We start from the raw sequence: 25,123 nt of genomic DNA on the forward strand, positions 1-25,123 counted from the left end.
CCCCGCAGACGTGTCTCGGGCGGTGGAGCTCCTGGAGCGGCTGCAGCGCAGCGGGGAGCTGCCCCCGCAGAAACTGCAGGCGCTGCAGCGGGTCCTGCAGAGCCGCTTCTGCTCCGCCATCCGCGAGGTGAGCCGGGCTGCAGGGGAGTCGATTCCACGGGCTCCGCGGTCCCCCACGCCTGCGTCCGGGGCAGCAGACCTTCCTGATGTTCGGTCCCCGCCCAGGTGTATGAGCAGCTCTATGACACGCTGGACATCACCGGCAGCGCAGAGGTGCGGGCTCACGCCACCGCCAAGGTAAGCGCGTCTGCGCAGCGTCCTCCCCAGGTCTTCCTGGCCCCTCCAGGCTTGCTGCATCTAGATTACCCTTGGAGGACTTACTTATAATGCCCTTTAAATAACTTTAACGCACATGAGTTGACACTCATGTTAGCACGCTTGGAAACCGGCCTCACATGGCTGCTTGGAAGATGACCCACGTTGAGAAACACGGACGTCTATCCAAACTGCAGTGCCTGCTCCTGTTGTTGTCTGCAGACTCTCAACTGCGCCACCCCCCCCACTCGCGCGCCTAGTTTCCATCTTTCCATCTGTGTAAAAACAAGATTGGCAGGTGCAAAGTAGTCAACACACACACACCTTTGCACATCAGAAACAGTGTGCAAATGCACTAAAGGGCCCCACAGTCACCACAGGGTGTCCTGTTCAGCTGTGGCAGGATTCCCTTGCTTGAACTTTGTGGCTTACCCTGGCCCAGTTCCTTCACCCTATCTGCTGTGCCCCTACCCTAGAGAGGGTACCTCACCTACAGACACCTTCTCTTTCCCAGGCCACAGTTGCTGCCTTCACAGCCAGTGAGGGCCATGCACATCCCAGGGTCGTGGAGCTGCCGAAGACAGATGAGGGCTTGGGCTTCAACATAATGGGCGGCAAGGAACAGAACTCACCCATCTATATCTCTCGGGTCATCCCTGGAGGTGTGGCTGATCGCCATGGTGGCCTCAAGCGTGGGGACCAGCTGCTGTCTGTGAATGGTGTGGTGAGTGGGGAGAAGGACAGGGTCTGTAGGGTAGCCTGGGCTGGTCACATTTTTTCAACAAAAGGGAGCACAGCCTTTGTGGCCAGCCCTGGCACTGCTACAGACCTTGAGAGAAGCTGCCCATGGTCCCAACTCTTAAGGACTCCAGACAGTCCAGATCAGAACCAGTCCAGTGTAGAAGAGGGAAGTTTTTGCAAAAGGAGAAACATTTGAATTGGGTGTTGAAGGATGAGTAATTCTCCAGGCTAAGAGGGGCAGGGTGGTCCTGGTTGAGAGCAGGGCAAGGCTGTAACTCTGCACTCCCCTGAGGTAAGAAGAAACTTTGGGTGTGAGGTAAGAAGAAACTTTGGGTGTGATGGAAGTCTGGGCCACACAGCTTTCTGAGGCTCCTGTGGTTTAGAACCCACTGCTGAGGAGGTGGTTTGGCGAAGGCAGGGATGACTGGAGTAAAGAAGAGTAATAGGTGTAGACAGTAGACAGACCTCTCCTGGACGGAGGGGGATGGGATAAGAAGCGAGCAACCCTGGTTCATTGACTTGGGACTCTGAGCTATCCTGACATGGCAGGTTCTAGCAGGGGATGCTGAGCCCAAAGTCGGTGACCCACGAAGAGGACTCAGCCTAGCGTCAGACTCACTAGGGCTTGGTCCCATGTCCCGGTGGGGTGGGTTTGGGCAATGTGGCCTGGGCCAGAGGTCTGTGTGAGGCCTGCCCCACAGAGTGTAGAGGGCGAGCACCACGAGAAGGCGGTGGAGCTGCTGAAGGCGGCCCAGGGCTCCGTGAAGCTGGTGGTGCGCTATACCCCTCGGGTGCTGGAGGAGATGGAAGCCCGTTTTGAGAAGATGCGCTCTGCCCGCCGGCGCCAGCAGCATCATAGCTACTCGTGAGCCTCCCGGCACCACCCTCGCCCCATGCTGCCTACCCCCACCCTCAGACTCCCAGACTAGGCCAGTGATGCAAGCGGCCTACTGCCTTCCTCAGCCCTGGCTCTTCACCTGGCGCATCCTGACACTCGACCTCTGCCTGCCATGGTGGCCAAGGCCTCTGGGACCCTCTGGCTCCCTACCCCAACCCTGAAATCCTTGCACCTGGTCTGGATCCTTGCCTCTAGAACCTCAGTCCTGCCCCCCCTGAATTTAGACTCCCCCCTCCTCTCATCACCTTGCAGGTCCTTGGAATCTCGAGGCTGAAATCACAGACCAGGACGCTCCTCCCCCTTCCCTGTACAGTATTTATTGTCACAGTCTCGTTATTTAAAAACCTTTGACCCTCACTGAGTGTCCGTGTGTCTGTCGCGAATCCTGGGGTGCAGTGTCTGCGGGCGTGGGGTGAGGGTGGGGCTGAGCTTAAGTCCAAACTCTCTCCAGCTTGGTTATGTGATGCACAACGCTTCCGGTGTCTGAAGGCCAAGGCAGGCCGGCTCCCCAGACACGCCTCCGAGGGCAGAGGGCTGGCCCGGGGCGGCGTCCGAGTGCCGGGGTGTAGAGCTGGAGACAGACAACCCTCCAGAAACGCGGTCGGAGCCAGAGCGCGGCCTCGGTGGGCGGGGCGGAGCGAACCATGGCGCGGGGTCCGCCGGGGGAGCCCTGCGCGCCGCGCCACCGTCGGCGTGGGAGTCCGGGGTGGCGCGGCGCGTGCAGTTCCCCAGGCGGGCGCAGGAGTGCAGCCTACTAAGCCTTCGCTAGCCATCGGCCACTCGCCTCACCTCCCGGCTCCGGCACGTCCTTCCGGGAGCCGCCCTGGCCTTGAAAAGAAAAGAAATAAAAACCCCACTTTGCACCCGGGTCCCACCGCCCGCCCACCCCCGCGTCCCGTGCAACGCGCGCCACCGCGAGGACTCGGGGTTGCGACTCGCGCTCCTGGGGACGAGTTACTCGCTTTGGGTGACATCATCCCCTGCGGGGCTCCGCCCCCCGCCCCAGCCAACGCACGCCGCACGCCGATTGGTCGATGCGTATGGAGCCCCGCCCCCCCGCTCTCCACCCGCGCTGCCCCTCCCCGCCTGTGCGGGGGCGGGGCCTGGTCGCCGGCCGGCACGGACGCCAACTCCCATTGGCCACGCGGCGCCGTCTGTCAGTCTCCTGTTAAAGGGGCCACAACCGCCGGGGAGCTGTTGGGGGAGGGGGAGGGAGGAGGAATTTTTTTGGGGGGGGAGAGGAGGTGGGATTTCTTGGGGGGGGCGCTGGTGGGCACCCCTGGATCTGGCGACTGAGGCCTCACGGGGTGAGGCTGGACGGTGACAGGGGCAGGGGGCTATTTTAAGGGGGTAAGAAGGCTGTTGAGCCCGTGAGGGGGAGGGGGTCCCTAGCGCCGGAGCCGGAGCGAGAGACGCTGAGCCCGCGCGCGCGGCGGAGACAGGGCTCCAAAGCTCCAGATCCGGGCCCGGGCCGCCTCCAGGGGCCCCGCCCGGTGCCCCCACCCCACCCCGCCTGTCCCTCCTGCAGCTCCTCTCGCAGCCGCCGTGGACCAGGTAGGTAAGAGGCCGGCCCAGCCTGCCCGGCAGCGCCCACCGTGGGGACCCCGGGGCGAACCTTCCTCCCGGAGACCCTGCGTGCCCATCTTCATCCTGGGGGACCCCAGAGTCCCCATGGCACAGGCTAGCCCGGGGAACCCAGGCTTGTCCCTTCCCCGAGCTCAGAGTCCCCAGCCGAACCCTGGAATCCCAGGCGCACTGCCTCCTTGCACCTCCTCCAGGGCCCAGGCTGGCTCAGCTCAGCCCAGAGGACCCCTCTGAGCCTAAATCGCTCAGCCCAGGGGATCCCTCTGAGCCTAGAACCCTCGGCCCAGTCCTAGGAGCTCCTGACACTGGGCACTGCTATGGGACTCGCCCCCAAGGCGTCCGCAGTGGTCCCCCATTCGCGTCCCCAGCTTCTGGTTGTAACAGCCGGTGGCGTCCTCGGTCCAGGCCCTGGACAGAGGCCCGCGCCGGAGCTGTCCATGGTCAGCGCTCTCGGTTGCCTCGCCTCCCCCACCTCCTGCCACCGCCTCCAGGGAGGGGGCGCAGGCGGCGCGGGGATACCCCCGCCGCGCCGTTGACCCGGGGATCCCCGGGCCCTCCCCAAGCTGGGCCTCTCGGTTCCCCTGGCTGGCCAGTGTTCTCAGGCCCCAACCCCAGGCACCCTAGCTTTCTCGGACTCTAGCCGCTTTTTGGAGAGTCCGGGTTTTAAATGTGCTTGTCCTGGCCACCTTAGGGACGTTGGCACACAGCCTCCGGCTCCCACTGGGTTCTGTAAGGCTATTGGTGCCCATGCACCTGCTAGCCCCAACTGATCATCACCCTGCTCAGCACCTGGGGAATCCAGTTTCTCAACCTTTTCCTAGGTCCCCCTCCACTTAGCACCTAGTTTAACAGCCTCTGCACACCTCAGACAAATATACCTAGCCTTCTGGTACCCCAGCACCTGCTCCCTTAAGGACCCAGACGCCATGACTCCTTTAAAGATATCCAGAATGCAATTCCTCAGCTTCTGTCTTCCTTCCTCCTTGGACACCTAGATGCTGGTCCCCAGTCCCTACCCCCTCTAACCCTCCCCCCACCACATACACACTCAGGGACCCAGGAGCTCAGACTGCATCATCTGCCCTATTGTAGGCTACCTGCCCAACCCTCCCTCTAAGCTTCTAACACCCTGTACTTCACCCCACAAGGATTCAAAATCCAGGTCCTTTGCTCTGCACACTTCCATCCTCAGCTCCATCTTCATGGCCTCATGAGCCTACAACCTCACATCTCCCATAGCCTTCAACTGAGACCTCACTTGCATATCCACTCAGGTGCCAGGCTTCCAGAGTCCCCCTCCCCCTAAAAGCTGGTTGGCTTGAGATGTTTCCAGCACCACACTACCTCCAGAGACCCATAGTGAGATGTCCCAAACTCCCCACCGAACAGCCATCCCTTCCTCCAGGTGTGATGTGTGGTCACAGTTCACAGGAACCTACCAGCCACCTTCTGTATTTCTATCCTTGGTCCTTTCCTTGGAAGTTCTAGAACATTTCCAGCTGATGCATCTTTTCCATCTTCACCGATGGGTGATTTACATTCTAGACCAGCTGCTAAACCCTAGGAAAGTCTTTTCCTATTTGCTTCCTACCCCTTCCTCACAAGCTCTGTCGCTCGGGCTAGCTTAGAACTCACTTTTGTCTTTTCAAATATCTAGGTAATGTCCCTAAGCCAATTTATGGTTTTAAATTGTCTTAGACATGCTCCAAGTTTCTAGCAACTAAAGCTTGGGTGGGGGGTGGGGCATAGCTTCAAAGGTAGAGCACTTTTCTGGCATACACCAAGTCCTGGGTCTGATCCCCAATGCTGCAACCATTTTCCCCCAACAAGTCTTTACCAATTTCTGCTAAATTTTCATTTTGGATGTGTTCTACATTCTGGCCATGTCTACTATTGTTCTAGATTTATTTCTGTTCCTGGAGACATTCTAACTTGCAGAATATGTTGTTTTCATTGAAGTGGTCTAATGGTCCTTCACCTGGTGATGTGACTTCTAGAGTGTACTGTCTTAAATCTGCAGGATCCAAAGCAATGCTGCACATCACATGTTTCTGCATCTGGGTCTAGGTCCTGCTCCTCTTCCTTCCTAGTGTTGTTTTTTCTCTTCCTCACTGTGGCCTCAGCCTTAGTGTCAGACTTGTTTCCCTTTTGTTCCCCCGGTGGATCGGTGGATCGTAGGCTTCCTTGGCCATCTGGTACTTTGGCATTCTAAGTATGTTCTAGACTATCTTCTAGTATCTTCAGCCTCAAAATGTTCTCATTTCTAGAACACCTCCTCCTCTGCTGGTTAGAGAATCTCCCTCTCATTACATTTAATTTTCTGACATTTATTTGTTTATTTACTGTGTGAATGGGGGGGCATTCACAACACAGTGAGAGTGTGGAGGTCAGAGGACAGGTCTTGGGAGTTGATTCTCCTTCTACTATGTGGGTTCCAGGGATTGAATTCAGGTGGTCATAGCAAGTGCCTTTACCTGCTGAAGCTAATAGGCCATCTCACTGGCACTATTGCATTTTTATTGTGTGCATATGTGTGTGTATGCATACATGCATGTGGGGCACATATATGCTACAGTCGGAGGACAACTTGTAGGAGTTCTCTCCTTGGGAATCAAACTCAGGTTCTTGGACTTGGTGGCAGGTGCTCTTACCTCTTGAGCTATCTCATTGGCTGTGTGTGTGTGTGTGTGTGTGTGTGTGTGTGTGTGTGTTCAGAACAGAATCTCATTAGGTTGGTTTTGAACTTGTAATCTTCCTGCCTCAGCCTCCTGAGTACTAGGATCAGTTGTGGGCCACCAGGCCTAGTCAATGCCTTCATGCTGAACAGGCTGAGTTCTAGAGTCTGTCTTCCGACCAGATCTCTTTTTTGATTGTGGTAGGGATGACCCTCTGGTGTCATTTTTGCTCTCCTCTGTGTTTGGAGCTCGGGATGGCCCAGACACCTGTTTATCAGGTGGCTTTGCACCGGTTCTAGATCCTCTAGATCTCAGTTGTAGCATTTACCTTGCAACATCAGCTCTTACCCTCCGGTGCATGCCCACTGCCTAAGCTCTTGTCTTATCTGCGTTTTCTGGTGTCTTTGTGACACTGGCTGTCCGTTCTCTTTCTTGGTGAATAGGAGGGTCTACAGCAGCTTACATCACCAGGGTCGTGTCTTCTGAGCAGTTTATGAATTTGAGCCACTATGCTGGGATCTGGCTTGAGGCCTTCTCTTTCATAAAGGCTTTCCTGAATTTAGTTTCTGGGAAGTCTAGATTCTCAGGGCTGCCACTTAAAGACCAAAGGAATCCAGGCACCCAACTGCCTCCTCTCTGGCATCTCAGAGCCCCCTCGGCTTCCTTCTACCCTTTTGGGAACTCAAGGACCCAGTTCTCAGCTTTGGTCACCATCTTCATTTGGGTGGGGTTGGGAAGTATCCAATCTCAAACCGGTTAGGTCGCTGCATGGTTAGGGGGAAGGAAAGGAGCGAAAGTCCTGCTGCTTTCGGCTGGGCCAGCCGGACCTGTCAGACCTGAAGAGCCCCAGGGAGCAGCTCAGAGGGCCTCTCTCCAACCCAGCCCAGCCTCTGGCCCCAGGCCCCAAGTCCCGCCCCTTCCTCCTCCCACACTCTAGGTTAACGCCCCGTGAGGGCGGGGCTGGAGACAGTCTTGGACCCTGGAGGATCCTGGAGGAGAGTTGGTGGAGCAGGGGTGGAAGTATGCAAAGGTTGGGACTTCTGGGTCTTGCTGCATACAAGAACCATTCAGAGTAAAGGGAAAAGAAAGTTGGAGGGTCAGAGTCCCAGACCTAGGGGGAAACAGGGACTGGGGTGAGGGGCAGACTCCTGTGATCCGAGGCAGATGACCCAAGCCTGGCTTTGTGTTGTTTAATATTTCATTTATTATTTTTATTTTATGTGTATGCATGTATTGCCTGCATGTGTGTAAGTGCACCCGTATCGTGCAATGCCCTTGGAATCAGAAGAGGGCGTCCAATCCCCTGGAACTGGAGTTAGGGATGGTTGTTAGCCACCAAATGGGTGCTGAGAATTGAACCTGGGTCTCTGCAAGAGCAGCCAGTGCTCCTAACCGCTGAGCCATCTCTCCAGCCCTGTGCTGTGTCTTTTTGTTTGGTTTTATTTTGTTTTTTTTTTTCCAGACAGCCCAGACTGGCCTGGCATTCCCTGTGTAGCTGAAAGGTGCTTTTGAGCTCCTGATCCTTCCGTTTTCACCCGAGTGCTGGGATTACGGGCATGCATCATCACGCCTGGCTTAAATATATGAATGTTATTTTTGTTTTTGTGCTATGAGGGGTCCAACCCAGGGCTTCCTTCATGCCAGGCAAGCTCTGTACCAACTGAGTCAAACTCCAGCCCTCCTGCTACGCTTTTTGTTTTAATCCTTTCAACGGAGTGTGGATCTTTAGTTTTTATTTTATATGTATGAGTGTATTGCCTGTATGTGTGTAAGTGCACCCGTGTCTTGGATTATCCGTGGAGGTCAGAGGAGGGTGTCAGATCCCCTGGAACTGGAGTTTTGGACCGTTGTTAGCTGCCATGTGGGTGCTGGGAATTGAACCCTGGTGCTCTGCAAGAACAGTCAGTGCTCTTAACCGCTGAGCCAGCTCTCCAGCCCCAAATCTTTAGGTTTTAGAAGAGGGCCCGAATATTTTGTCTTAGACAAATGGAGGAGCACATTACTCAGGAAAATCAAGTTCTAGCAACTGAATTCAGTCTGAAGTTCCATGGCTTCTTTCAAGGCGTGATTCTCCCTTGTGCCTCAGTTTCCCCATCTATGGAGTGAGTTGAGGATTCAAAGCAGAGCCACAATAAATAGAGGCTAAATTTTCCACACTCAACCAGTGCCTGGTCCCCGATCTTTAGTCAGTTCCTCTAAGTGGCCAGGCTTTGGTTTGCGGCAGGTGCACGGTGGAGTCTAGCCTCAGTTTCCCTAAGTGCTCTTACCCAGGGAGCCGGGGCTGTTCACCTGAGAGCAATGGATTTCATGTCATCCCGTGCCATGATTACAAAGGGTAGGCCTCAGTTTACCACCCTTGGCGACCGGAACTTGGGTTCCCTGTCAGAGTGCTCCTGTGTGGCTGTGCCTCAGTTTCCCCGTGTCATGGTCAGAGTGGCTAAACCTCAGTTGCCTGTGCAGCGCCCGGATGGGGCCCCAGAGTACATCCCTCCGTTCCCCGCCTGAGCCCTGACCAGGCCCGTCCGCCTCCTCCCCGCACCCGCAGGCCGGCGCCGCCGCCATGATGTGCGAGGTGATGCCCACCATCAGCGAGGATGGCCGGCGGGGCTCGGCGCTGGGCCCGGACGAGGCGGGCGGCGAGCTGGAGCGCCTCATGGTCACGATGCTCACTGAACGCGAGCGCCTGCTGGAGACTCTGCGCGAGGCGCAGGACGGGCTGGCGACGGCGCAGCTAAGGCTGCGCGAGCTGGGCCACGAGAAGGACTCGCTGCAGCGGCAGCTCAGCATCGCGCTGCCCCAGGTCTGGGCGGGGCCTGCTGGAGGCGGGGTCTGAAGGGGGCGGGGCCTGCGAGCGATGGGGCGGGGACTGGGGGCGGGCCTGCCATTGGTAGGCGGGCCTTACCGGCGAGAGGGCGGGGCCTAGACAGGAAGGGTCAAGTCTGCTTAGGAGGAGAAGCGAGACCTGGAAAGGGGGAGGGGCGGGGCCTGGCTTAACTAAGGGGGACGGAAGAATGTGCCTGGCTTAACCAAGGATAGGCTGGTCTTCAGTAACAGAAGGGACAAGACAGCCTGGAGGGGCTTGAATAGCAAGAGGAAGGGTGGAGGTAGCCTGAGAGTCAGTAGGAGGCGGGGCCTGTCAGGGGCGGGGTTTGGAGACCCTGGGGCGGGGCTTATCCTGGTTAGGCGTGGCCTAGCCGGGAAGGGCGGAGCCTGCAAATTCTTGGACCAGGAGGGAAATCGGGACAGAATTGATCCAGCCTTTCTGATTCTGCCCACACCTGGACAGGAGTTTGCAGCTCTAACAAAGGAGCTTAACTTGTGTCGGGAGCAGCTGTTGGAAAGGGAGGAAGAGATCGCAGAACTGAAGGCAGAGCGGAACAACACCCGGGTGAGGGCTCTATGGGGGCGGAGCCTAGGTGGATGAGGGGGCACTGCGTGGTGCAGGCTGCCCCAGCTTTTCCCTGCACCTAGCTCTTCCGACTCCTCTTCCTCCTTCACACTTTCTGACCGGTCTTTCTGTGCTTCTCATCTTTCTCCCTGACCTTCCTCTTCTCCTGCACCATGCCATTATTTATTTATTTTATACTTTATTATTTTTATTTATGTGTATGCATGTATTGCCTGCACGTACGTAAGTGCACCCGTGTAGTGCAATGCCTACGGAGGTCAGAAGAGGGCATCGGATCCCCTGGAACTGGAGTTAAGAATGGTTGTTAGTCGCCATGTGGGTGTTGGGAATTGAACCCAGGTTCTCTACAAGAGCAGTGAGTGCTCTTAACGGCTGGGGCCTTCTCTCCAGCTCCTTATTTATTTATTTTTGAGATAGGGTTTCACTATGTGGCTCGGGTTGGCCTGGAACTCTGGCTCCGGAATCAAGGGTGTGTGCCACCTCACGGGGCCACCATGCCTCTGCTGATCCTCTCTCTTTCCTGATCTGTCTCTCGCTGTGCCCCTCTGCTTGGTTCTAACCCCTCTTTCTTGTGACCTCCCTACCTGTCTCCCGCTTCCCCTACCCTGCCTTTGCTTCTCCTTGATTCCATGTCCTGTCCTTTCAGCTCCTTTTAGAACACCTGGAGTGCCTGGTGTCCAGGCATGAGCGCTCTCTGCGCATGACGGTGGTAAAGCGCCAGGCCCAGTCCCCAGGCGGGGTCTCCTCTGAGGTGGAGGTGCTCAAGGCTCTGAAATCCCTTTTTGAGCACCACAAGGCCCTGGATGAGAAGGTAGGGGTTTTGGAAGAACAGGAATAGAGACATATGGTTGACCAGTCGTACTTAGTGGGAGAGAGGAGCTGGCTGGGATTGGGTAAGGGTATCCCTGGTGGGAAACAGCGTTACTGTGATTGGCACAGGAACTGATCATAAAAAAATGAACTACAGTGGTAGGTACCAGTGGGAGAGGTTGCCTGATACCTGGTTGGAGCCTCACCTTCGTTATACAGGCTTTGAACCTGTTCCAGGAGTGTACTGGGCCGCAGTCACCTGACTCAGATTGGCTCTGAACTCTGTAGCCTAGGCAGGGCTTGCACGCAGGCCTCTGCCTCAGGCTCCCGAACAGCTGATATGGCAGACTTGCACTACCAGGCCTTACAAGAGTCTGGACTTGTCTACTCCCCTCTCACTCTCCTCCCCAGGTCAGGGAAAGGCTTCGGATGGCACTGGAGAGAGTGGCCGTACTGGAGGAGGAGCTGGAGCTGAGCAACCAGGAGGTAGGGGTGTGGCTAAGAAGGGGGTGAGTGGTGCCTTGATGCGGGGACTAAGGGACTGACTGAAAGGGTTCTATACAAAGACAGCCAATGGAGTTGGATCAGAAGAAGAAATCAACAGGGCTCCCAAGGAGGAACTCATGGTACTGTTTTGTTTTTGACTCTTCCAGACTCTGAACCTTCGAGACCAGTTGTCTAGAAGGCGGTCGGGGCTGGAGGAGCCGGGCAAGGATGGGGATGGACAGGTGAGAGGTGCAAGACCTTCCCTGTGACCTCTATTGAACTCCTGTATATTTGTTTATTGTATTGGGGATGGAATCCAGGGCCTCTTGCATGTTAGGCAAGTGCTCTACTGTGAGCCACACCCCGGCCCCTCACTGGAGGATTCTAGGCAGGGGGGTCTACCACCGAGCCACACCCAAGCCCCTCACTGGGGGAGTTTAGGCAGGGGCTCTACCACTGAGCTACATCTCTTTAAAAATTTTTTTTATTCATTATTTTTATGTGTATGAGTGTATTGCCTGTATGTGTGTAAGGCATACATGTTGTGCAATGCCTGCAGAGGTCAGAAGAGGGCATTGGATCCCCTGGAACTGGAGTTATGGACATTTGTTAGCCATCATGTGGGTGGTAGGAATCCAGCCCAGGTCCTCTGAAAGAACAGCCAGTGCTCTTAACTGCTGAGCCATCTTTCCAGCCCCCATTTTATTTATTTTTAAAGAGCTTTTATAGGTAGGGCATGGTGGTGCATACCTTTAATCCCAGGATTTGGGAGGCAGAGGCAAACAGATCTCTGTGGGTTCAACACCAGCATGGGCTACAGAGTAAGTTTCAAACCAGTGAGTTCCAGTGTGGGTCCTGGAGATTGAACTTGGGTCATCAGGCTTGGTGCAAGCACCCTTACCCACTAAGCCATCTGACTGGTCCCTGCTGGTCATAATAAAAAAATATTTTATTTATTTATTTATTTATTTATTTATTTAATTTATTTATTTATTTGTCTTTTTGAGACAGGGTCTCCCTGTAGCCCCAGCTGACCTGGAACTCACTATGTAGACCAGGCTGGCCTCAAACTCACAAAGATCCGCCTGCCTCTGCCTCCTGAGTGCTGGGATTAAAGGCAGGTGTTACCATGCCTGGCTTATTTTTATTTTATGTGTGAGTGTTTTGCTTGCATGTATGTCAGTGCACTCACGTTCTGCAATTCCCTGAAGAGGTCAGAACATCGTGTTCGGATCTTATAGAACTGGAATTACAGATTGTTGTTAGCCACCATGTGGGTGCTGGGAATCAAACCTGGGTCCTCTGGAAGAATAGCAAGTGTTCTTAACCTCTGAGCCATCTCTCCCAACCCAGAACCCCTAAGATTCTTTTTTTAAAAAATATTTTATTTATTATTTTATTTTATGTTTATAAGTGTATTGCCTGCATGTATGTAAGTGCACCCGTAGCTGCCATGTGTGTTCTGGGAATCGAACCTGGGTCCTCTGCAAGAGCAGTCAGTGCTCTTAACCTCTGAGCCATCTCTCCAGCCCCAAACCCCTAAGATTCTTATTGCCATTTTCTAACTTCTGTGACCCTCACTGACTGGCCCTTGTTGATTCTGAGCTACATGATCCTTACTGAACTTTGATACCCCATCATCACCTGGGCTCATCAATCCAGACCCACTCTGGGTTCTGTGCCTTCCCCTCTCTCTTTCCAGACCCTTGCCAATGGCCTGGGTCCTGTTGGAGAGTCCAGCCGGCGCACAGCAGAGCTGGAGGAAGCCCTAGAGCGGCAGCGTGCGGAGGTGTGCCAGCTGCGGGAGCGCCTGGCGGTGCTGTGCCGTCAGATGAGCCAGCTGGAGGAGGAGCTGGGCACTGCTCACCGCGAGCTGGGTAAGGCCGAGGAAGCTAACTCCAAGCTGCAGCGAGACCTCAAGGAGGTGAGGCGGGAGTCCCTGGAGGGCTGCCCTCGGTCCCTCTCCCAGCCTTCTCCCAGCCCCTTGTTAAGAATAGCTGAGTTCACAAATGGTGGGCCCTGGACTCAGTCCCTAACCTGTGTGGATTCTCTCTCTCTTCTCTGGGCTTTAGTTTTCTCACCTGTAAAGTAGGGCTGATCTGAGTGTTTGCTAGTGGCAGAGTAGCCCTCACACCTAGTTAGTGTGTTACCATGGTGACATTCTTTGGGTGTCTAAATTGAACCTTTTTTTTTTTTTTTTCGTGTGGGGCTGGGGATACAAGTCAGGGCTTTCAACCTTAGGCTCATGTTATATCTGCCACTGAGCCACACCCAGCCCCTCACTGGGGGATTCTAGGGATGAAGAGACCTGGCCTCTACCACTGAGCCACATCCCAGTCCCTCACTGGGGGATTCTAGGTAGGGGCTCCACCACTGAACCTCACCCCAGCCCCTCACTGGGGGATCCTAGGCAGGGGCTCTACCACTGAGCCACACCCCAGCCCCTCACTGGGGGAGTCTAGGCAGGGGCTCCACCACTGAGCCACACCCCAGCCCCTCACTGGGGGAGTCTAGGCAGGCGCTCTAATAATGAAGTATGTCCCTAGCCTTCTTTTTACTTTGTATTTTGAGACAGGATAGGTTGCCCAGTCTGGCCTTGAACTCACTCTGTAAACCAGGCTGGTTTAAACTTTTGATCCTCCTGACTCAGCCTCCTGAGCAGCTGGGGATGACAGGACTGCACTACCAGGCACTGCTGGCCTGAATTCTTGAACATCCTGAATGAGAACTAGAATGAGCTTTCTCTTTCTCACTGGCCTAGCAGGCTGCAGGGGCTGTTGGCCCCACACAAGACTTCCCAGGCAGGTCTGTCTCCCACCAGACCCTGGAGCATCCCTTATGGGATTCTAAGCTTGTGGCTGCTTACTCAGAGTTGGGGGGTCAGGGGTGCTTCCTCCTAGATAGATGGGAACTTTGCCTTCACAACACCAGGGCAGGTACTCTGTGATTCAAACTATGCAGACCTGCATCTGGAGAGGAGACTTCATAGGTCTTTGGTTTTTTGTTTGTTTGCCTTCATTTTTGTCTATTGAGGCCAGGTCTCTCCATGTATCCCAGGCTGGCCTTGAACTTGGCTGGCCTCCAACTCGAAGTCCAACTGTCTCAGCCTCCCACGTGCTGGGGATTACAGGCACTTAACAACACTGTGCTCTGACCCTTCCATCTTCTTTTGGGGATCGTCGAAGCCAGAATGTCTTAAAAGCTGTGACCTGCAGTGGGGCAAGGTCATCCATTTCCCGGAACTCCCTCAGTGCCTTGCCTAGGGTTCTCAGTCGGTTCTGGGAGCTGCGGTCCACGCACCCCTTGGTCCTCTGCAGGCCCTGGCACAGCGGGAGGATATGGAAGAACGCATCACTACGCTGGAGAAGCGCTATCTGAGTGCCCAGCGCGAAGCCACGTCACTGCACGACGCCAACGACAAGCTGGAGAACGAGTTGGCCAGCAAAGAGTCATTGTACCGGCAGGTGGGGGCCCGCCCAGCGGGGGCGAGGGGAGGGTGCTAAAGCCGGGGTACTGAGGCGCTGGCTCTGCTGTCTCCCACTCAGAGCGAAGAGAAGAGCCGGCAGCTGGCCGAGTGGCTGGACGACGCCAAGCAGAAGCTGCAGCAGACGCTGCAGAAGGCGGAGACCTTACCCGAGATAGAGGCTCAGTTGGCGCAGCGCGTGGCGGCACTAAACAAGGCAAGGGCCAGGCGAGGGGCGGGGAGGAAGGGCCGTGGGGAGGAGGAGCCGTGGGGAGGAGGGGCCCACAGGAGGAGGGGCCCACAGGAGGAGGGGCCCACAGGAGGAGGGGCCATAGAGAGGCAGGTCCAGAAGAGACTGGGAGGTGGGGCCACGGGGAGGAAGGGTCGTGAGGAGGAGGGGTCACGGGGAGGAGGGGTCATGGGGAGGTGTGGCCATGGGGAGGAGGGGTCAAAGGGAGGTGTGGCCACGGGGAGGAGGGGCCATGGAGAGTCAGGGTCAGTGGGAGGCTGGGCCATGAGAGGAAGGGTCATGGGGAGGAGAGGCTACATGGAGGAGGGGTCATGAGGAGGCGGGACCAGGAGCCTGCCTGGATCCCAGCAGTGTCCAGACTGAATGGATTCGGTTCACTAGGCTGAGGAACGCCATGGGAACTTCGAGGAGCGGCTTCGGCAGCTGGAGGCGCAGCTGGAGGAGAAGAACCAGGAGCTACAGCGGGTGAGAGGCAGGAGGACTGTGGAGAGGATGGTGCTCCGAGGTGGGGGAGGGGCTTAGATGAGGGGCGGGACTTAGCTGGAGGAGGGCGTGGCTTGTGGAGGACTTCTAGGGATAAGGTGGGGCTTAGGTGAGGGGCGGGGCTTAGATGAAGGCGGGGCTTCTATAGCTTAGATAAAGGGGCAGTGTGGACACCTGCAGAGATGTCTTGGGACAAGGCGGGGCTTCGCTGAGGGATGACAGGAGGCAGGGCTGAGCTGAGGAGGGGCCTGGCTTGGAGGAGGGTGGTGCTCTGGGCAGGACCCCTGTACCACCCTACCCTGCTTCCCTCGTGCAGGCTCGGCAGCGGGAGAAGATGAACGACGACCACAACAAGCGCCTGTCAGAGACGGTGGACAAGCTGCTGAGCGAGTCCAACGAGCGGCTACAGCTCCACCTCAAAGAACGCATGGGGGCTCTGGAGGAGAAGGTGCTTCCCAGCCCTGATCGCCAGCAACCAGGGGTGCCTTCAGCTGCAGACCCACGGCCTACATCCCCCTAGATCCACAGACCCAAGGCCTACATCCCCCTAGATCCACAGACCCAGGGCCTACATCTGCCTACTTCTGCAGACCCACGGCCTACATCCCCCTAGATCCGCAGACCCATGGCCTACATCCCCCCAGCTCTGCAGACCCAGGGCCTACATCCTTCTAGATCTGCAGATCCACAGCCTACATCCCCCTAGATCCGCAGACCCAGGGCTTACATCCCCCTAGATCTACAGACCTAGGGCCTACATCTCCCCAGATCTGTCACCTGAGACCCCCCCCAAACATGGACACCCCAAATTCCACTCTGCTGTGTGACTGAAGGCACTTCTTGCTTCCCTGGAAGCAAGAGCTGAATCATACCAGGCCACACCCCTCTGGCCACACCCCCTTTGGACGCTCCCATCTCACCCTTGTCTCCACAGAACTCGCTGAGCGAGGAGATTGCGAACATGAAGAAACTTCAAGATGAGCTGCTGCTGAACAAGGTGAGGGCTGTGGACTCAAGGGGGAACTACTGAGGGGTCTGCTCCTCACAGCAGCAGATGCTCACCTGACACTTCCACCTCCTCCCTGCAGGAGCAGCTCTTAGCTGAGATGGAGCGGATGCAGATGGAGATTGATCAGTTGCGGGGGAGGCCTCCATCCTCCTATTCCAGGTGACAGGAAAAAAGATTATCTGATAATACATTTATACAATGTATCTTGATCATATGCGCCTCATCTTTCCCCTCTCACTGCCCCCAATGAAGCCCCTCCCCACCCCATGTCTTCTTTTTGGGGGCTGGGAACTCACTGTGTAGACCAGGCTGGCCTTGAACTCACAGAGATCCACCTGCCTCTGTCTCCCAAATGCTGGGATTAAAGGCATGTGCTACCATGCCTGGCTCATCTCTTTTTAAAATAACCCACTGAATCTAGTTATTGCACCCTTGAGCCCAAGCAGGCCTGTGCCAGTGACCCCTGATGTCCATCCCTTCTTTTGACTTCTGGGTCCTTGACTATTCCTCTGCCCACAGGTCTCTCCCTGGCAGTGCCCTGGAGCTCCGTTACTCCCAGGCACCTACCTTACCTTCTGGTGCCCCCCTGGATCCTTATGGGGCTGGCAGTGGCCGGGCAGGCAAGAGAGGCCGCTGGTCAGGGGCCAAAGATGAGTCTTCCAAGGTCAGCAACCACTTCTGGGGCTGGATGGAACAGGGCTTGTGTGGGCAGTGGTGGGAAGGCCAGCTGGATCCATGGGGTTCAGGGAACAGGCTGGGATGATAAGAGGCCATCTCCCTGACTCTCTGTCTCCTCTCCCGACTTGTAACACTATCACCCGCACTTGCCTGTACAACTGTCTCATCTTCTCCTGCGACTGTCCTGCTGCCTGGTGAGCACTGGAGATGGGGGAAGAGAGGAGAGTCCCAGAGTGGTGTGGGTGAAGAACGGAAGTGGATTGGGTCCAGGAAAATGGGAATCAGACACGGTTGTGGAGAGCTTAGGGAGAGTTGGGGTTGTCATAAAGAAAGAGACCTGTCTGTGGTGGGGAGGTCGCTCATTCCGTAAAGTGTTGCCATGCAAGCAGGAGGGCCTGAGTTCAGATCCTCAGTACCCAGGTTAAAAGAAAAAAGACCGAAGCAGTGGTTGAGTCTATATCTCAATTCTGGGGAGACGAGGACAGGAGGATCCTTAGGGAATGCTGGTCAGCTGGCCCAATCAGTGAACTTCAGTCAGTGAGAGATGCTGCCACAAAATAAGGAAGGAGAGGTGCTTTAGGACAAGTCTGATAACTTGAGTTTGATCCCTTGGACCTGTGTGGTGGAAGGAGAGAACTAACTCCCAAAAGTTGTCGTCTGACCTCACATGTGCACCTTGCCACACGCATACCCACCTCCTTACACAAAATGAATTAGGGGCTGGAGAGATGGCTCAATGGTTAAGAGCACAGGCTGCTCTTGCAGAGGACCCAAGCTCAGTTCCTAGCATCCACATGGTTCCCTAATTTCCAGTTCCGGGGGATCTCATGCCCTCTTCTGACCTCCATGGGCATTGCATGACATGGGTGCATTTACACATGCAGGCAAAACACTCATACATATAAAATAATAAATAAAATATTTTTTTAAATTAATGTTTTTAAAAAAGGAAATTTAAAAAATTGGGGGCAGTGAATGAAGGCATGGACTGGCCTCTAGATGCACACACAAAGAAAAAGAAAGCCCGGCGTGGTGGTACACACCTTTAGTCCCAGCACTCTGGAGGCAGAGGCTGGCAGATCTCTGAGTTCAAGGCCAGCCTGGTCTACATAGCTACTTCCAGGCCATCTGGGGCTACAGGGAAACCTTGTCTCAAAAAGACAAAACAAAACAAAGCAAAAACCAAAAAAAAAGAAAAGAAAAAGATTTTATTTATTTACTTATGAGACACACTCAGTATGCAGACCTGGTTAGCCTGGGAACTTGCCACATAGACTAGGCTGGCCTCAAACTCACAGAGCTCCACCTACCTCTGCCTCTTTAGTACTAGGGTCAAAGGAATCCACCACCATGTCCAGCAAGGAAGAGACTTAAAAAAAAATTTTTTTGTTGTTTTTTTCTGTTTTTTGGTCTTTTTGAGACAGGGTCTCCCTGTAGCCCTAGCTGGCCTGGATTTGCTATGGAGACCAGGCTGGCCTTGAACTCACAGAGAACCAACCACCTACCTCTACCTCCCAAGTGCTGGGATTAAAGGCGTGCACCACCATGCCCAGCTGTTTTTGTTTTTTAAAAAAATATTTTATTTATTATTTTTATGTGTATGTGTGTATTGCCTGCATGTAGGTAAGTGCACCCGTGTCGTGCAATGCCCTTGGACGACAGAAGAGTCTGTCAGAAGAGGCTGTCGGATCCCCTGGAACTGGAGTTACAGACAGTTGTTAGCTGCCATGTGGGTGCTGAGATTCAAACCCAGGTCTTCTGCAAGAACAACCAGTGTTCTTATCTGTTGAGCCATCTCTCCAGCCCCTTGTTTCTATTTTTTAGATAGGGTCTCACTGTGTAGTCCTGGCTGGCTTTGAACTCACAGAGATCTGACTGTTTTCACCTCCCAAGTGCTGGGGTTAAAGTCGTGGGTCACCACATCTTCCCTTAAAAAAAAAATTATTTTTACTGTTAGTGTCAAGGCAGTGGGCATGCACGCCACAGCACACATGTGGCGGTCAGACAACTTTGACTTTATGGAGTCCGTTCCTTCTTTCCATTTTTTTTTTTTTTTTTTTTTTTTTTTTTTTTAAAAAAAAAAAAAAAAAAAAAAAAAAAAAGAGGACGATAAATCTTTCACTGTGATATATCAAAATTCCGCCTGCCTCTGCCTCCCAAGTGCTGGGATTACAGGCGTGCACCACTAGGCCCGGCCCTTCTTTCCACTTTTACATGGGATTCGGGGATTGAACTCAGGGCATCAAGTTTGTGCAACAAGCACTTTACCCACTGAGCCATCTCTCAGGCCCAAGAAGCGGGACCTATGAAGAGAAGGAACAGGGGATAGAACTCTACTGAAGTGCATGGGGAGGGTGGACCTGGGAAAAGCATCAGGACCTGGGGTTAGGGTTAGGAGGGCACACAAAGCCAGGCGCCAACCTCAGCCCCCACCCACAGGGACAGGAGTGGGAGCGTTCTGCTCCTGCAGGGTCCATCCCACCCCCATTCCCTGGTGAGCTGGATGGCTCAGATGAAGAGGAGGCTGAGGGGATGTTCGGGGCTGAGCTGCTGTCCCCCAGCGGGCAGGCCGACGTGCAGACGCTGGCCATCATGCTGCAGGAGCAGCTGGAAGCCATCAACAAGGAGATCAAGTGAGTCTCAACCCAGTGCCCACAACCCCTTGACTCCTGGGACACCCCCCACCCCAAATGACGGAGCCCAGCTATCTTCACACTGCCCTTGATGGATTCTTCCAGGGCAGTACTTGGTCCTGGGGTATACCCACAAGCCTCCCCTGTTAGCTACATCAGTATCCCTTTGCTAGCACCCACTGAGCAATCTCTCCAGTCCCATTCTACAGTGATTTCTTGAGCCCATCAGTATTTCTTGCCTCCCCTTGAACCTCTGAGGGCATTAGGAATTCACCAAGGGCTGGAAATATGACTCAATGGTTAAGAACAAATACTGCTCTTGATAAGGACTAAGTTCAATTCCCAGCACCCACATTGGGCAACTCAACTGCCTGACACCCAGCTTATATATTTATTTTTTTTTAAATATCTTACTCCGGGCGTGGTGGCGCATGCCTTTAATCCCAGCACTTGGGAGGCAGAAGCAGGCGGATTTTTGTGAGTTCGAGGCCAGCCTGGTCTACATAGTGAGTCACAGGATAGCTGGGGCTACAAGGAGACTGTGCTTCAAAAAGACCAAAAAAAAATATATATATATATATATATGTATATATATTTAAATTGATTTATTTTTATCTTATGTGGATGAGTGCTTTGCCAGCCTACAGAGGCCAGAAGAGGGCATCAGATCCTCTAGAACCAGAGTTACAGATGGTTATTAGCGCCATAGGGAAATTGGTCCTCTGCAGAAGCAGCAGCCGTTGCTTTTAACTGCTGAATCATTTTCCCCCAGCCCCATAAATGTCTTTGAAAAAAAAAAAGAGTCCAGGAACCAGACAGAGGATTCAGTGGTTAAGAGCACTAGCAGCTCTTGCAGAGGCCCCGGGTTTGATTCCCAGCACCCACATGGCAGCTAACAACCGACCATAACTCCAGTTCCAGGGGATCCGAAGCCCTCTTCTGACCTCCCTGACACCAGTGCACACACATACATGCAGGCAATCCATGTATACACATAAAATAAAAAATAATAGTAATAAAAAAGAGTCCACCAAACATTCTAAATTCACTTAACTATTTCTGAGTTACCCCACCCCGCACCCCAGGCCTCGAGGGATCTGCAGCTCCTCCTCCCCTCCGCCCTCCACCTAGTCTCCTGTCTCCCTCCCCAGGCTAATCCAGGAAGAGAAGGAGACAACAGAGCAGCGCGCGGAGGAGCTGGAGAGCCGGGTGTCCAGTTCTGGCCTGGACTCCCTGGGCCGCTACCGCAGCAGCTGCTCCCTGCCGCCCTCGCTCACCACCTCCACCCTCGCCAGCCCTTCCCCTCCCAGCTCGGGTCACTCCACACCTCGCCTGGCACCCCCCAGCCCTGCCCGGGAGGGCAGCGACAAGGCTGTGAGTGTTCCGAATTGCTCAACTTGGTGGGGGGAGGTCAGAGACAGGGCTTCCGACAAGCAGCTACCAGAACGCTTTACACAGTGGATTTCCGGAGCGTCCTTCTCTTTCCCTGAAAGTTCCCACTCCAAAGGTGAGTGTCACACTGGCACTCAGGAAGGAAACCAGGGCAGGAGAACTGCAGTGAGGCGACGCCGTTCAATGGGTTGTGGGATTTCGATCAGCGGCTGTGGTCCATTTTGATGGTTTTTTGTTGTTGTTGTTGTTGTTGTTTTTGGTCTTTTGAGACAAGGTCTCCCTGTAGCCCCTGCTGACCTGGAACTCACTATGTAGACCAGGCAGGCCTTGAATTCACAGACATCCGCCTGCCTCTGCCTCCAGAGTGCTGGGATCAAAGGCGTGTGCCACCATGCCTGGCCTCACTTTGAATTTTTAAAATTACATTACATTACATTTCATTCATTCATTCATTCATTCATTCATTCATTCATTTGTGTGTGTGTGCTTGTGGAGGACAGAGGACAACTTGTGGGAATCAGTTCTCACTTACCTTTTGGGTCCTGGAGATCAAACTCAGGTCACTAGGCTTGGCAGCAGATGCCTTTTACCCTCTGAGCCCTCTTACTGGCACCATTTTAATTTAATTGCACACATTAAATTTCTGCATACATTTTCTGTTTTGAGACAGGGCCGCTGTCAAACTCAGGAGGTCAAGTGATCCTCCTGCCTCAGCTTCCTGAGTATCCAGGACTACAGGCATGCACCACACACAGCTACAGAATCAAAATGTTCCTATGAGATGGCGGGTAAAGACACTTGCCACCAAGCCTGACAACCTGAGCTGGTTCCCTGGAACCCACATGATGGAAAGAGAGAACCAGCGGGTGAAAGCTGTCGTGTGAGCTCCACAGGGGCGCACCCATGCACTCGCACCCACACACAAACACATACACTAAATAAATAAATGCATAAATGTAATCTTAAAATGTTTTAGCTGGGCATGGTGGCACACGCCTTTAATCCCAGCACTTGGGAGGCAGAGGCAGGAGGATCTCTGTGAGTTCAAGGCCAGCCTGCTCTACATAGTGAGTTCCAGGACAGCTGGGGGCTACAGGGAGACCCTGTCTCAAAAAGACCAAAAAAAAAAAAATGTTTTAAACACACATCTATAACTAGATCTTCAGAATTTACCTTTGAGAACCTGAGTATGGTGGCTGGACACCTGTAATCCCAGTGCTTGAGAGGCTGAGGACAGTGGTGAGTTTGAGGCCAACTCGGACTCCATAGTGAAACCCTATCTGACAGGAAGGAGAAAGAGGAAGAGGAGGAGAAGGAAGAGGAAGAGGAGGGGAGGGAAGAGGAGGAGGAGAGGGAGGACAAGGGACACTGACTTTGGGGAAGGCAAATTAGCCTTATTCTGTAGTTTCAGGCAGAGCCTTGCTTCCCTGTTCTCCGGACCTGATTCTAAAGCAGAACTGCTGTGCTATGGGGGTCTCCAGCCCCAGGGCACTTCAGGCATTATCTTTATACTCCCTACTTGACCTAGGGTACCTTCAAATTACTGTCGGAACCAGAGACAACTGAGACACACCCTAGTAGACTGCAGTTAATGGAGTACCCCCATCACTAATCTCAAATTAATCCTGCATCTACCTGTCTCTGTCCTTAGAATCATATCCTCAAGGAGGAAGCTGGGGTTGCACGAGGGGAGGGGCCGGCCATCCCAGGAGACACCCCACCACCCACTCCTCGCTCTGCCCGTCTTGAGAGGATGACCCAGGCCTTGGCACTACAGGCCGGGTCCCTGGAGGATGGGGGTCCTTCCCGGGGAAGGTCAGCAGGGATAAGGGTTGGGGAGATGGGAGGGGACAAAGACTTGGAGGGACAGTGGGTACCCTAGGCTCAGCCTTACTCTTCCCCGCTTTTCTAGTGAAGGCACCCCAGATTCCCTCCACAAAGCCCCGAAGAAGAAGAGCATCAAGTCATCCATAGGTCGGCTCTTCGGTAAGAAAGAGAAGGGTCGGATGGGACCCCCAGGCCGGGAAAGTGCGTCTCTGGGTAAGTATAGTGACCTCAGCCTTTCTTTCGTCTTCACCTTCTTAGCTCATCTCTGTGAGACATTTATGCCTGTCTTCATTTGTTGGGGGATTTTTCTGAGTCAGGGTCTCCCTGTAGCCCCAGCTGGCCTCGAACTCACTATGTAGACCTTGAACTCAGAGAGATCCACCTGCCTCTGCCTCCCAAGTGCTGGGACTAAAGGCATGCACAACCATGCCTGGCTTGGTAATGACTTTTTTAAATTATTTATTTTTGTTTTATGTGTATGGGTGTTTTGCCTGCATGTGTGTAATTGCACCACATGTATGTGATACCCATTGTATTCCCTGGAACTGGAGTTACATAAGATTGTGAATCATCATGTGGGTGCTGGGAACCAAACTCGGGTCCTCTGTAACAGCAGCCAGTGCTCTTAACTGCTGAGCCACCTCTCCAGCCCTCCCCCTTTAAAAATTTATTATTTATTTAAAATTTTTCATGTGTATGAGTGTTGGCGTGCATGTATGTAAGTGCACTGCAAATGTGTATGAAATGTCTACATTGTTATTTGCCATGTGAGGGCTTGGAACTGAACCTGGGTTGTCTGCAAGAGCTGAAAGTCATCTTTCCAGGCCCCTCCCTCTTTGTTTTTTGTGTTTTTAAAAAATATTTTGCTAATTCATTTTTTTGAGTTCATGTGTATGACTGTTGCCTGCATGTGTGTAAGTGCACCCATGTGGTGCAGTGTCCCTGGAGGTCAGAAGAGGGCGTTGGATCCCCTGGAACTGGAGTTACAGATGGTTGTTAGCCGTCATTGAGTGCTGGGAATCAAACTCAGGTCCTCTGTAACAGCAGCCAGGGCTCTTAACCTCTGAGCATCTCTCCAGACACTCTTGTGTGTTTTTTTTTTTTTTTTTTTTTTTTTTTTTTTTTTTTCTTTTTTCTTTTGTTTTCCTTTTTGAGATAAAAGTCTCCCTGTAGCCCCAGCTGGCCTGGAATTCTCTGTGTAAATCAGGCTGGCCTGGATCTCTCAGAGATCCTCTTGCTTCTGCCTCCTGAGTGCTGGGATTAAAGGTGTGCCCCATCATGCCCACATGTGGTTTTTGTTTTGTTTTGTGCATGCCAGCTGAGTGCTCTATCACCAAGCTATATTTCCAGCCTTTTTTATTATAATTTAAAAACTTTATTATTTGTGTGTATGTGTGTGTACATACACATGCCATAGCACACATGTGGAGGTCAGAGGATGACCTTGTGAAGTCGATTATTTTCTTCTATCTTTACATGGGCTCTGGATTCTCAGGTTTATGTGGCAAATGCCTTTACCCAGTGAGCCATCTTGCTGACCTGTTTTTTTTTTTGGGGGGGGTCGATTTTGGAGACAGGGTCTTCCTATGTAACCCTGGGCTAGCCTGGTGCTCATTTGTGGCCCAGAATGGTCTTAAACTAGCTGCCTCTTGAGTGCTTGAGGTTGTCAGCGTGGACCACCACATTGCCTTGCTTATGTCCTAGTTTGTTCTTCATTGCTGTGACAAAATACTCTGACCACTACCAACTTGGGGAGGAAAGGGTTTATCTGTCTTACATCTCCCAGGTCACAGTTCATTCGGGAGCCCACGGTAGGAACTCAGGGCAGGAACCTGGAGGCAAGAGCTGGAGCACAGGCCATGGAGGAACGCTGCTTACTGGCTTGCTCTCCTGGCCCCCGTTCAGCCTGCTTTCTGATGCAACACAGGCCCACCTGCCCATGGGTGGCACCACCCACAGTGGGCTGGGCCCTCCCACATCACTCGTCAAGAAGATACCCCTCAGACATGGCCACAGGCCAATAGAAGCAATCCCCCAGTTGAGGCTCCCTCAACCCAGGTGTGTCAAGTTGACACTAAAGCTATCCAGGGCAGCTTGTGACTTTGCTAATTAAAAAAAATTATTTATATTTATATTATGTGTATGAGTGTTTTGCTTGAATGTATGTAAGTGTACCACGTGCATGCAATGCCTATGGAGGCCGGATCCCCTGGAACTGGAGTAACAGGTGGTTGTTAGCTGCCATGTGGATGCTGGGGACTGAACCCTGATCCTCTGCTCTTAACCGCTGAGCCGTTTCTCCAGCTCTGTTACTTTGCTAATTTTGAACTTCCTCTGCCTCCAGCTGGAACACCGTCTGATGAAACACTAGCCACTGACCCTCTGGGGCTAGCCAAGCTGACAGGCCCGGGAGACAAGGACAGAAGGAATAAGCGGAAGTGAGTCTGTCCGCATGTGAACGGGGGTGGGG

The 25,123-nt window shown here is 53.6% G+C and overlaps 2 protein-coding genes across 8 annotated transcripts in view; both read left to right on the forward strand.

Moving 5' to 3' along the window:
- Lin7b (lin-7 homolog B, crumbs cell polarity complex component) overlaps positions 1 to 2,311 on the forward strand; it is a 2,679-nt gene extending 368 nt beyond the window's left edge. The window contains exons 2-6 of one of the 2 annotated variants that reach the window (XM_008845028.1): positions 9 to 127; positions 226 to 297; positions 830 to 1,039; positions 1,758 to 1,921; positions 2,207 to 2,311. In XM_008845028.1, coding sequence (XP_008843250.1) covers positions 9 to 127; positions 226 to 297; positions 830 to 1,039; positions 1,758 to 1,921; positions 2,207 to 2,228 — 587 coding nt within the window. In that variant the 3' untranslated portion in view covers positions 2,229 to 2,311. Of the gene's footprint in view, positions 1 to 8; positions 128 to 225; positions 298 to 829; positions 1,922 to 2,206 lie in introns of those variants that run through there. The other variant, XM_008845027.2, reaches the window with a different exon arrangement.
- Positions 2,312 to 3,223: 912 nt separating this feature from the next.
- The window catches only part of Ppfia3 (PTPRF interacting protein alpha 3), a 35,447-nt gene continuing 13,547 nt past the window's right edge, over positions 3,224 to 25,123 (forward strand). For 3 of the 6 annotated variants that reach the window (XM_008845029.3, XM_008845030.3, XM_029569362.1), the window contains exons 1-19: positions 3,224 to 3,508; positions 8,759 to 9,013; positions 9,500 to 9,601; positions 10,269 to 10,433; positions 10,844 to 10,918; positions 11,086 to 11,160; positions 12,621 to 12,842; positions 14,236 to 14,382; positions 14,464 to 14,598; positions 15,013 to 15,096; positions 15,431 to 15,562; positions 16,049 to 16,111; positions 16,203 to 16,282; positions 16,643 to 16,787; positions 19,241 to 19,434; positions 20,586 to 20,808; positions 22,478 to 22,641; positions 22,739 to 22,866; positions 24,998 to 25,091. In XM_008845029.3, the coding sequence (XP_008843251.1) occupies positions 8,774 to 9,013; positions 9,500 to 9,601; positions 10,269 to 10,433; positions 10,844 to 10,918; positions 11,086 to 11,160; positions 12,621 to 12,842; positions 14,236 to 14,382; positions 14,464 to 14,598; positions 15,013 to 15,096; positions 15,431 to 15,562; positions 16,049 to 16,111; positions 16,203 to 16,282; positions 16,643 to 16,787; positions 19,241 to 19,434; positions 20,586 to 20,808; positions 22,478 to 22,641; positions 22,739 to 22,866; positions 24,998 to 25,091 (2,468 nt within the window). In that variant the 5' untranslated portion in view covers positions 3,224 to 3,508; positions 8,759 to 8,773. The remainder of the gene's footprint in view (positions 3,509 to 8,758; positions 9,014 to 9,499; positions 9,602 to 10,268; positions 10,434 to 10,843; positions 10,919 to 11,085; positions 11,161 to 12,620; positions 12,843 to 14,235; positions 14,383 to 14,463; positions 14,599 to 15,012; positions 15,097 to 15,430; positions 15,563 to 16,048; positions 16,112 to 16,202; positions 16,283 to 16,642; positions 16,788 to 19,240; positions 19,435 to 20,585; positions 20,809 to 22,477; positions 22,642 to 22,738; positions 22,867 to 24,997; positions 25,092 to 25,123) is intronic. The other 3 variants (XM_029569361.1, XM_008845031.3, XM_029569363.1) reach the window with 1 other exon arrangement.

Source organism: Nannospalax galili, unplaced genomic scaffold (assembly GCF_000622305.1).
Source record: "Nannospalax galili isolate Female #2095 unplaced genomic scaffold, S.galili_v1.0 scaffold960, whole genome shotgun sequence".
NCBI classification, from domain to species: domain Eukaryota; kingdom Metazoa; phylum Chordata; class Mammalia; order Rodentia; family Spalacidae; genus Nannospalax; species Nannospalax galili.